This window comes from Epinephelus fuscoguttatus, linkage group LG8, assembly GCF_011397635.1.
Source record: "Epinephelus fuscoguttatus linkage group LG8, E.fuscoguttatus.final_Chr_v1".
Taxonomy (NCBI): domain Eukaryota; kingdom Metazoa; phylum Chordata; class Actinopteri; order Perciformes; family Serranidae; genus Epinephelus; species Epinephelus fuscoguttatus.
In genome coordinates this window covers 22,499,989-22,512,444 of record NC_064759.1, presented here as the reverse complement: position 1 = coordinate 22,512,444, position 12,456 = coordinate 22,499,989, and the positions used below count along the sequence as shown (strand labels likewise).

The 12,456-nt window shown below is 40.6% G+C and overlaps 2 protein-coding genes across 5 annotated transcripts in view; both read left to right on the top strand.

Moving 5' to 3' along the window:
• The window catches only part of upp1 (uridine phosphorylase 1), a 189,958-nt gene that overhangs the window by 9,443 nt on the left and 168,059 nt on the right, over positions 1-12,456 (top strand). For 2 of the 4 annotated variants that reach the window (XM_049584710.1, XM_049584709.1), the window contains exons 3-8: positions 976-1,081; positions 1,184-1,342; positions 1,500-1,614; positions 2,127-2,336; positions 2,485-2,631; positions 2,763-3,870. The exons of 1 other annotated variant lie outside the window; for it this stretch is intronic. In XM_049584710.1, coding sequence (XP_049440667.1) covers positions 976-1,081; positions 1,184-1,342; positions 1,500-1,614; positions 2,127-2,336; positions 2,485-2,631; positions 2,763-2,929 — 904 coding nt within the window. In that variant the 3' untranslated portion in view covers positions 2,930-3,870. Of the gene's footprint in view, positions 1-975; positions 1,082-1,183; positions 1,343-1,499; positions 1,615-2,126; positions 2,337-2,484; positions 2,632-2,762; positions 3,871-12,456 lie in introns of those variants that run through there. One more of the 4 variants, XM_049584707.1, reaches the window with a different exon arrangement.
• stmn2a (stathmin 2a) lies at positions 5,139-10,520 on the top strand. Its single transcript, XM_049584712.1, has 5 exons — positions 5,139-5,340; positions 7,022-7,123; positions 7,290-7,462; positions 7,582-7,773; positions 9,128-10,520. Exons 1-5 carry the CDS (start codon positions 5,322-5,324, stop codon positions 9,197-9,199), a joined length of 558 nt encoding a protein of 185 aa, XP_049440669.1. The 5' UTR covers positions 5,139-5,321; the 3' UTR covers positions 9,200-10,520.

The window sequence follows — 12,456 nt, the reverse complement described above, 5'->3', positions numbered from 1 at the left end:
GTGTCTCAGTTGACATTCGTTACATGCACTGTGTCTTTTCAAAATATATTTCCGCTTTCACAGGAAGTATACAGTTTCTGCTCATTATGTGCATACGTCTTTTTCAAAATAAAATTGCTACGCAAGTAAAACACTTCATTTTTACCTTTATTTCCTTAAGGTTAGGCAACAAAGTCCCTGGTTAGGTTCAAACAAAATATCATAGTTTAGCTTCAAATAAGTACAGTTCCTATGAACGTTATGTGACACAGGTCATATGACATAGCATGCGACACATGCTAGCGCACTATGTTGTTAAAATAAATCTACTGACTTTTGGTTACAGGTGAAAAACGAACAGTAGGCTTGGGGATGAAAGTCAAGCCTGTAGGGACATTCTTGCTGTTACGGTGTTGTCCAGCTGAATCAGAAATAGCTGCTGCTCAGTGCATATCATCCCACTGCAAAAAAGGTGTCACTGTAAGTCAGTATCTGGAGCTGGAAGCATCAGGCATAGCTGCCGCCCAGTGTTATCATACCATGGCAAAAGATGCCTCTGCGCATTGGTATCTGATGCTGAAATGACTAAGTGGCAGGACTTGACATGTTGTAGGTGAGAAAGGGCTGACCCTGCACAACCTGTTCCAACAGACTCAACCAGAAACATCAACAGTTTTGTTACCACAGACCGTCACCAAAACATCCTCTTACTTCCATTATAGACTAGGCTATGTTTTTACAGCTAAAATGCACACTGTTTTTAACACATACATATCATGCACTGTCACTGTACACACATTCTACTTATTTGCATCTCTGTATCACACAATCAAGTGAGAAAATATGTATTTCAGATTTGGTTGAATTGATGCTACATGGAGTAGCCCACATCTCAGATTTATTCAGCCATTTAATGAATGAAGTAAAACAGAATGGCAATTGAGTCTGATTATCAGACTAGAACTGACGCTCTGAAATCTCTTATTCTTCCTCTAGTTATGTGCACAACCCTTACCTGGGTGGACTGAAAGATGACAACCTCTACCACTTTGCTTTAGGAACAGGAACTCACAACCTACCAGCGATGTTTGGTGACGTCAAAGTAACTATTCTTATAACATGAAAAAACACACACCTTCATAACGATCTTAATTCTGCTCTTATGTATGTATGTTTTTGTATGTGTGTGTGTGATTTCTTTCAGTTTGTGTGTGTTGGGGGCAGTCCTCGCAGAATGAAAGCATTCACTGAGTACATTGCTGCTGAGCTCGGTATGGAAGACCCGAAATCAGAGTATCCAAACATCTGTGCTGGAACAGACCGCTATGCCATGTACAAAGTCGGCCCTGTTCTGTCAGTCAGTGTATGTAACGCCTATCATGACACTTTTGTATATTGTAAACAGATCCTACGCTATAAAATAGTAGTAATCTTAATAATCTGTGTACTTAGTAAACTTCTATTACAAAACTACATAGATGTGAAAAGTGTGTGTGACATGTCGGTGCTTTATTTTGCAGCATGGGATGGGCATACCATCTATTGCCATAATGCTGCATGAGCTAATAAAGCTCCTCCATCACGCACATTGCACAGATGTTACAGTTATACGCATTGGGACATCAGGTGGAATAGGTAAGCTTCATATTTACCAATATCTTTTGTTGCCTGAATGCCTGATAATATTTGTGATTATTCATGTGTTGCATTATCAAACCATAAATACTGCTAACACTCTATAAGGATGCTACGTTCCTCTTGAATCTGTCAATGAACCTATGTAAGAGAAAATTACTTGACTTGGATTCCCTGTGTTGTCAAATGTGCTTGTCATAGTGGATGATATTTGAGCACCTTTTCTTAGTTTGACCACTAGAGAGAGCTAAAAGTCCCTTAGGTTTTAGAGCACTTTCATCTAATATGACTTTTTACAATTAGTTGCTGTTTGCCCATGATGCTATTTTTTCCAGATTTCAGAATATGAAATCTTTCTTTAGATGTTTTTAAATTTGAAAATATACACAATGCGTATGATTTAATACAGTCTATACCAGTTCAGTGTGTTATATGAAAAGTGCTTTTTAGTTGAAGCTGTACATTCAGACTAGAAATGATTGTTTATCTCACTCGCCAATTTTTGGTTCCAGGGCTTGAGCCTGGCACAGTTGTCGTCACCAAGCAGTCCATGGATGCCACCTTCCAGCCCAAGTTTGAGCAGGTGATCCTGGGGAAGACGGTGGTGCGCGATACTGATCTGGACCAAAGCTTGGCTGAGGAGCTGCTGCAGTGTGGCGAGGAGCTGAACCAGTTTGAGACAGTGATTGGCAACACCATGTGTACACTGGATTTCTATGAAGGTATGATTTTGAAAACAAACTGATGCGTTCATCATATTTTTCACCCACATGTACGTACTTGTACATGTAAGTACTTAAGTTATAATGTTCAAATGTTCATCTTTAACCATTTCTTCTGTCTTTCTGCTCTGTCTGATCAATCACTCAGGGCAAGCTCGTTTGGATGGAGCTTTCTGCTCCTACACTGAGGAGGATAAAAAGGACTACCTCAAAAAAGCCAGTGAAGCAGGAATCTGCAATATTGAAATGGAGTCATCAGTTTTTGCTGCTATGTGCAAGCTGAGCGGTCTACGAGGTAAGAAAATATAACACCAGCATTATATTATAGTTGACCAGTTGACTTCAGTGTGTCGAAACACTTCAAGTTGTCCTCACACCTCGCTGAGTTTCTTTACCGAGAGAATGTTTCTTTGTTTCTTTGTAAAGCGGCTGTGGTTTGTGTGGCATTACTGGATCGGCTGAAGGGGGATCAGCTCAGCAGCTCTCATGAGGTTCTTCACGGTTACCAAAAACATCCTCAGATTCTGGTTGCTCACTACATCAAGAAGCAGCTGAAGGCCAAAGTAGTTTGTGGCTATTGCAAGCACTCATAAAATTCTGGGTACCCTCTCCTGAAAACATGGTGCTATGCAATAACTCAGCTTTAAACATTTTTTAAACATTCTTTCCTGCTCACAAATAGCCATACCTTTAATACCTCTAGATTAAAATTTGAAATATTGCAATGACTTTTATTCTTTGACACTGTCCTTATAAACCAGCCTGGACTATTTCACTTTTGTATTTAACTTAGGACTTAGAGATCTTATTGCAGTTTATTTCCCTTGATATGAGGGTGGAGGAGCTCACTTGAAGACACAAGTGATGCTCTGGACATGCAAATGTCTGTCTTTCATTCCTAACTGATGACAATCCCACCCTGAAAAGTGTCCCATCATTTGCTGGTTTGACCAGGCCTGATTCAAAACCACAATTTCTGATGGGCTTTAAACCTCAAATGTTGAGGCCAACCAAGTAATATAAGGTGGAGCAGACACCTCTGTTCGTCAGGGAAGTGGTACAGCAATAGTGTAAATGTGAGGTAGTCTTTGGACCAAGCAATGCTCACAAAAAAATGTTTGGAGATTACAGAGGAGATTACATCATTACATCTCTCTTTTAGTGACCTAAAACTGTTTGCATGTGGACAAGAGGCCAAAACCTAAAGGAAATACGTCATGTTTAAGGCTGCCTTTGTTTTTTACAACATGTGAAGTTTCTTTTCAATAAAACCTGAACTTGATGACTTTGAGGGAGTCTATGTTTACAACGGTGCTGTAACAAAATCATCTCATTGTCTAGAAATATTTCATGGAAACTGTAAACTGGTGATGATGAATGGTGTATGGTTGTTAAAAAAATATGTATCATTTGGAGTGTGTTTTATACAGAATTTATGTTGCATTGTTTTTCTTACAATTAGGCCTCTCTAATTTTTCTACAAGTTTCATTCAGAACCTAAAAACTGCAACAAAATGTCACTAAATGTAAGGGTAAAAGGGTGAAAGACACTGAATGTATTAAAACCACTAAATCCTCATGCAGTGTGAAGTTGTTTGTTTTGTGTTCTGGCTCACCAGAGTGGCACAGGTTCACATCCTACAGCTATTTCTCAGTGCAAGAAGCACTATGTGTGAAGCAGGAGGTTTGTTGCAGCATGAGCAACATCCTGACCACTGCAGACCACTCTAAAAATAACAGGAAAGTCTTGGGGAGGATCCCTTTTGAGGTATGAGTGTGGCTGATAAACACAGATATCATACTTTGCTTTAAACTTATGCCTGCTCGAGAACATCTGCCTGTCTTTAATCGATACAGTATAGTATCGAGATATTTTTGTATGGCAATATTGTATTGATTTTTTAAATTACACAATTTATGAATATTACAAATACAAATTAAACTTTGGGTAGCCAACTAAAATAATACAATCAATTGCTTATTCAGGCCACATAATTTACAGTTGAAGAAAGGTAATTTATCGCAATATATCGCAACATATTTTAGTGCAATACTGAACACTGATTCAATCACTCATTCATATTTCATAACCGCTTATACTCTGTTAGGGACCGCAGTGGGGCTGGAGCCTATCCTGCGGGGTGCACCCTGGACAGGTGCCAGACTATCACAGGGCAATACTAAACATTTTGCAACATATTTAAAATCGTGATAATACCGTATGGTAGATCCTCTGGTGATTCCCACACCTAGTCTTTAGATCAGCCTGTGTACCTCTTGATTAATTTTGCTTTGGATACTTTAATAACAGTAAACAACACTGCTGTAAAGAACTTCGGTCACTGGATTCAACTTGAATTCCTACAAATAGGCTATCTATTTTGATACACCGGTTATTTTGGAAGATATTAGTCAAAGTTATAACCCTACTCCACGCTTTTAGTCTTTGCAGGCCAACACTGACGTAAGATGACGTCAAAGTTTAAATTGGACGGTCTGACTAACAGCAAGCCTCATTTCTAATATCAAGTAGGCGACATAGTCACAATTCACCACACACTGGCTCTGAAAATGAGTCCGCATTAGTTTATTTGATCACAAATTGCAAGATAAGATGATCCTTTGTTTTTTTAAGTGGCATAAACATGTTTGCTGCAGTGCGGGATCAGCTTCTCTCATATATGTGCATCCTGTGAAACACAAGTCTTTAAGTGTCCGGTCTGGAGAACATAATTATCGACTTCCCTGTGTGTCTGCGCTTGAATCGCCAGCTTTAAGTAGGCTATATGGTCACATAGGATGCTGAAAAGCCGCTCTGGCGCGTCAGAGGACAAGAGGAGGGTCTGCCTGCGCGCTCCCGTGCGTGCCCACCTCCTGTTTGCCATCCGATCCTACCCCGGACTATTCGCTGACTCAGTGCCTTAAGCAGCATCACCGTTCACCTGAACAGAGCTACAGCATCCTCTGAGGAGAAATACATCAGCCATGGCCAAAACAGCAAGCGGTAAGCGTGTTGAGACTGATCATGTTTAAAACGGTGCGTGGGTGGATGTGTGGATGGATTGATGGACCTGTGTCAGACCTGTTCTGTGTAGAGCTCATGTCGGCCCGGTATTGTCTAGGTAGTCGTGCTTCTGTAATGGCTCCTCTTAGAAATTTTCTCTTTTTTGTAATGACCGCAACAATGATATCTTTATATTTCTCAGTCGGCTGTGAGGCTATTGTCTCTGCACAGGAGCCTGGTAAAAAGAATCTGAGCATCCTCCGTCATTAGGTTACTGAAATATCTCCTTCATTATCCTCATCTGCGTTAATGTGTTAGTCCTCATTTGCTTTGATCATATATTGTGTGACAGATTATAATTAGATATCACGGATTGGCCCCCGACAGCTTTATTTACAACGCCGCACCTGCGGTTCATGGCACAGCGGCCCCAACATGCAGCATAATGCAGACGGACCCCACCCAAGATGCTGTGCTGCCGACCATTTAGCCGACAGCAAAGCAGAGAGGGCTTCATCCGTCTGACTTTTACATTACTTTGCTATTATTACACCTGCATAGCTGAATCTGATTAATTTAAAACGTGATTCTGTACCTTAAACGTCTCATAAACGCGATCATTTATTTAGGATTGCTCCTTTTATTCGTGCCTGTAGCTCCCCTTATGTCTTGCCTGGGATGCATCACCAGCTGTGACAGATGTGCTGCCATTTATTCTGTAAAAATACCCCATTGGCATATGAGCAAATATAAATTAGTGGTAGGAGTAAGCACACTGAATCGTAGAGATAAGACTGTGGCCTGCATTAGTCATCTCCTCTGATGGACAGTTATTGTTGTAGGCCAGGCATTTAGCATATTTGTTTTCATGGTGCTGTTCAGCCTCTGTGTACGTATCTAAAACATTAGTGGTGCTTCAATATAAGCAAATTAGATCATAAAATACAGCAGGACGTGCACTTGCTTTATTGAGGCGTGCGTGGTGGCAGAGCGGCAGTGGAGGAGACAGGTGCATGGCAGGGTGGGAGGCAGGCCAGCCCTGCAGCAAGGGGCCGCTTCTCACACTGGCCTTTGCAGCAGAAGGCTTAGCAGCACTGACAATCTGTAGTCCTCTCTGGACAGCCAGGTGGGCACTTTGACAAATACACGAGAAGAGAGAGGATGGAGAAAGGGACAGAATTTGCAGATGAGATTAAAAATAGTCAGTAAGACAGTGATGAAAGCACATCTTACCCCAGATCTATTAAAAAAAAAGTCAGAATCATTTATCAGCTGTGTTTGACAGCTATGACAGCAGCACTCAATGAGGTAGACAGATGCTGCGTATTATTGTGATCATGCCACAGGGCAAACAGCTGAGGGGTCAACAGGAAATTGAAAAACTTGACCAGATCTTATCTTATGAAAAGACACTCTGATTTCTTGATTGAAATGAGTCACAAATACTTAGAGAATACTTTCATCCAATCAAATAGGGCTCTTGGGTACATTTAGGCGCACTGGTCATCTAATGCTAATTGTTTTATTGAGGAAATTTTCCTATCTGTTCTTGTGATATCTTAATAATATCTCAAGTATATTTCCGAATTGGTGATATATGATGGTGAGGAAACCTTATGAGATCTGTTTCACTGTTTTCATGGGAGAGACTTCACAGCATGGTGTGTTTATATTCCCACAGCATACAAAGAGAAGATGAAGGAGCTGTCTGTCCTCTCCCTCATCTGCTCCTGCTTCTACAACGAGTCACGCAACAACAACAAGCTCATGTGTGAGTTTGAAGGTATGGATCAACCTGAACATTGATTTTCTTTTGGATCAAACAGATGGATGCTTTATCTGCCCTGTAAATACAGACGTTCATAATAATGACATATTGTCAGAGTGATTTATCGTGTTATTGGACATCGATTTTGCTGGTGTCATGAACATAATTGTGTGATTTACAGACATGGAGGTGAAACCCATAAACAAGCGAGCCTCTGGCCAGGCCTTTGAGGTGATCCTCAAGACGCCTTCTCCGGTGTCAGATGTAGCCCACAACCTCCCCTCGCCCCCTAAGAGGGACATCTCCTTAGAGGACATTGAGAAGAAACTGGAGGCTGCTGAGGACCGGAGGAAGGTGAGTATTTCACCTGTTTGAAATGACTTTAGATGTTTATAATGGAAAACAAAATACATTTTAGATTTTGAATAATTTAGAATTAATCAGTCTATTATTTCTTTGTCGTGCGTTTTCAGTATCAGGAGGCCCAGGTGCTGAGGGCTTTGGCAGAAAAGCGAGACCACGAGAGGGACGTGTTGCTAAAGGCCATGGAAGAGAACAGCAACTTCAGCAAGATGGCCGAGGAGAAGCTCCAGATGAAGATGGAGCAGATCAAGGAGAACCGTGAAGCCTATCTGGCAGCTATGATTGAGCGTTTACAGGAGAAGGTGAGAAATGACAAAACATTTTCTTTGTTTCTAACTTCACAGAGGTGCCCGCAGTAATTTTTCTAAGGGGTGGCCAGATGGGGTCACAGAAAATCTTGAGGTGACACACCAAAACCAAAAGCCATAACTGAATTTTAGGAATTCTATTATGCTGTTTAAGTATTTAAGCTGGTTGAAAACTATGCCAGTGCGAGATTTAAGGAACTGCATATTACTTGGTTTTCTAATGTTACAGTAAATATTGCTAATGATCTAATGCCAGTAGAGTTAAAATTCTAAGTTCCACAACAATCCTGTTTTAATGTGATATAAATGTGTTAAGCAATTCATTGTTCTTCATATAAAATGGTTGTCCTTTTCTTTTAAAAGATAGATATACAGCTAATCTGAAGGAGTACATTCATTGTAAGCAGCAAAACAGTTACTGGCTACAAGCCTTCTCAAGTGAAAAAAAACCCCAAACACCACACTGTGGCCTCTCATATTATGCATATGTGACTTCCAAATGGGGGCCAGGAGGGAAGCCAGAGACAGTGTCAGGGTGGCCGTGGTGGTGGCCCCCCTGGCCACCTTTCGGTGACGCCACTGCATCTTTAAACTGAGTATGATTAAGTTTGGGCGTGGCACCACCAGCGCCCAGTTGCTCAGAAGTAATCTGATTGCATTTTGGCTGTTGGATCAGATCAAATTTTGAAAATGGATTTTCAAACGAAAAACAAAATGGACTCTGAAATCGAATTAGATCACATAGAGTAATCCATCGGGGTAAAACCTTCAGCACATTTTGTTCAGAACTTTCTAAAAGGATTGTGATACCTTTGATCCAAAAATTCAGGATTATCCTGATCCCAGCAGAAGGGTGGATTCAGGGTGGATTTCAGGAACAAAATGTAGTTGAAATAAGTCAAATATATATAGCCTATATTTATTTATATTTGGCACTTGATTTTTCTGAACAGTCTTTTTAAATTAAGTAGATAAAATAGACATTGGGCTACATATTAAGCCTCTCTATACAGTAAAATTTAAAAAAAGAAAAAGAAAAAGAATGTTGTCCCCATTAAATAATCCCCGAAATAATATAAGTTATTATCTCAAAGATCTGTGGCACATGCGGCGATACGTGATAACTGTGGTGTTTGTTGGCAGACTGCCTACATTGTAATGTGTAGTCTCATTTAGAGCACTGCTTGTCTGGATTTGGTCATCTTAAAAAGTTTGCATCTGGATCAGGGTGATCCAAAGTGAAATGGCTTAGCTGATCTAAATAGCAAAACATCTATTTTCAAAATCTAGATCTGTCTGATAGGAGGCCCAGATGACTTATCATTCTCTGTTGTTGGGGTGTTTTCAGGAGAGACGTGCAGCTGTGGTGCGCAAGAACAAAGAGCTGAGGGAAGAGCTGAGGGAAGAGCTGACAGCATGAGCCTCACACAAGTCCTGACTTCCATGGTCCATCAACATCCCTCCATCCAGCCCCGCCTCCCCTCCCACACCCCACCCTCAGAACAGACACCCAACCCTGGAGGCCAAGAGGTTCAAGGACCTCAGCACCACATCACAACACGCCGCACCACCAGTACTCACTTCTATCAGTATTATCAGTGGATACAAACATCACTTACACCCATCTTGAGAGTTGAATGGATTTGTTGACCTTAGAGAAAATGTGGGAATATGGCTTTTATTTTGTAAATACTTTTTCTTAAAGTCTATCTATCTATCTATCTATCTATCTATCTATCTATCTATCTATCTATCTATGATGGTAGGTGAAGTACAATACAAAGACTGTACTGTACTGCACTGTACAATTTCAAACATTTGGTTTGTGATTGATTAACGTTTCAGTTTTTGAAATTTGACTCTACAACCATTTTCTTGTGAAAGCTGTTGGTGTTGTGAGTTGGCTGTAGACTGACATTTGCAATGTTTCCTGATGATGTCATGACGATGATGATGATGATGTTTCTGTGTCTTTGTGAAGAATGATGGTTGGTGTACCTACACTGCAGGCTCCTCCTCGAGCAATCGACGTATCCCAACAGTATCTTCCGCACGCACACCCACTCATTCTCTCGACACGCACGCTTTGAACCTAACAGTACGCCACAGATCCATAAAGTGTCCACCTCCTCTGACATGAGCTTGATAATGAACTTGATAGGTGCTTTATTGTTATTGAGAATGTCTTTGCCCACCGGGAGCATCTGTTTATACACTCACAGATTCCCACTTACCCTGACAACGCCATGTCTCAATCAATCCATCTTTGGCCAAAATCAATAGCTCTGTTACATACACAGTATTTGGGCATTAAGCTCTTGAATGTTATGACACCATACTGGTACTATGTGTTGGACAGTGGAATGTGCCGTTGCTCCCACCTTGATATTGATAGTGTGAACATAACGTATGTCTGTGTGGGTGTGTGTGAACGCGAATTTACCACAAGGCATCACTAGCCTCTGCTCTCTTTAGGGGGTTAGATGGAGAACGGATGCAGGATGCTTTACATTCAGCACACTGAACTAGTCTCTTTTTAATATACAGTACCACTGATATCTGCCTGCATCCTCTGCTGCTTGTGTTACTCCCTTCATATATTTCTCTGTGAAAGCTTTGCTGAATAAAGGTTTGAGGTTCTGTGAACATGGCATGCACCATCTAATACTTTTGTGTGCTACAAGAGGAGGGAAAATGTAAACTGCCAAATAAAAGAACCAGTTATCTACACATCCTGAGAATCACCGTCGTCCCCTAGTTGATTTTTCATTCATGTTTCAGTCTAATGCGTTCTCCCATTTTCAGAATGCATACATGTCAGTCCTACAGTCCCAAAATATTTGTAAACATCAACAACTCTCTCACAAATGCCAAAACAAGAGTGCTAAAACTCAAATTTGTGATGTCATAGGGTTAAAGTCTGGAGCTGCTCCACAGACAATGAACTGGTAAAAATGCTATAGATGACACACCCAGGGGAATAGTCAGAGTATGAGTATTTATGGGTCCATAAAACCAGTCTCCCATCCATTGTCTATGGAGCTGCTCCAGACTTTATACACCATCACATCACAAGTCTGAGACTTACTTCTCTGGTTTCTGGCTACAAGAGAAAGTACAAACATTAATTGAATTTGCTCTCAATTTTTTTTGCATTATTTGAAATATAGTCAGGCTTATTCTTCAAGGGTTAGACTAATAAACATCTAAAATGAATCCATGATTATCCACCGGACATGTGTAGGACAAAGTTTGTCCACTAGGTGGCAGTGGTAGATTAAAAGAAAAAAAAAGCAAAGCTGGAGCTCACACCGATCCAAAAGTAGGGCAGAAGTTCATAATAAGCGGAATGCAAACATTGAGGACATATAATGACAAAAACAAAACAAAAAAACAAGCAAACAAACTAACTAACAAGAAAACCTCAGATTGAATCTACAATAAAAAAAGATGATTTAAGTTTCATCTTCTCATGTGAATCCTGATCTGGAATTGATCTGAAACAGCCTCATTTTTGTGTCAATCATCATCCCTCAGAGCATCAAATACAAATAGTTTTATGTATCATGATCTTAAGTGCTATATCATAGGGAACTGGATTTGCTTGAGTTTCTTGAAGATGTTTCACCTCTCATCCAAGAACCATAATGTCATCAAGAAACTCAAGCAAGTCCAGTTGCCTATGATATAGGACTTAGAATACCATGGCCTGGATGACTCAGAATCTTCACCGACATTTTGCTTAACAATTTGGGAAAAATACCTTTCGACTGGTACAGGAATTCGAAAGAACCCAGAGCTGAAGAAACCTCTTAGATGAGAGGTAAAACACCTTCAAGAAACTTGCAGTTGCCTATGATATAGACTAGCACTTACGATTACCATGACCTGGATGTCTGAGAATCAACACCAACATCTTTCTGTATCGTGCTTTAAACTGACTGATATTTCAACGGTAAGTAAAAGTAAAGACTTCTAGTATTTGTGATGTCATAGGGTATAAAGTCTGGAGCTGCTTCATAGACAATGAATGGTAATGCTATTGTAGTGTTCTTGGCTCTGAAACACAAAATGTACCCATATAGTCAGAACATTCCCCTGGCTGCTCTCAGTGTCATTCATCACATCTTTGCCTATTCATTGTCTATGGAGCAGCTCCAAACTTTGCACCCTATAACATCACAAATATGAGTTTTTGCACTCTAGTTTCTGGATCTTGCAGAGTTGGTCATGTTTACTAATATTTTTGGACTGTCTTAGACACAAAAAAAACATATATGGATTTTGCAAGTAGGCGTAGTTCCTCTTTAATAGCACGCGGGCTGAGCTCTCATGGAACAAATCAAAGACTGCCTCTCCTGGGAGCCTGAGTTGCTGCGTGGATGGATAAAAGTAAGTAATTATAAAAAGTGTGAACCCCTAAAAAAATCTGTCAGAAACAACACCGTGGAGCTGAACAGTGATTTACTGGTCCAGCTGTCTTGAGTATTGTTGTTACTTTTTAACCGCTTTCCCCCAGTGTCCCCATCCTGTTCACACTATTGTCTCCGTTTCAGACCAACCCAGGCTGGTGAGGTCAGGGCAACATTGTAAAGGATTTCCTCTGGCTCTTAATGATTTCCTGGGTATTCATAAGGGCAACAATGCTCTCAGATTTGGTTACTTACCTGGCACACA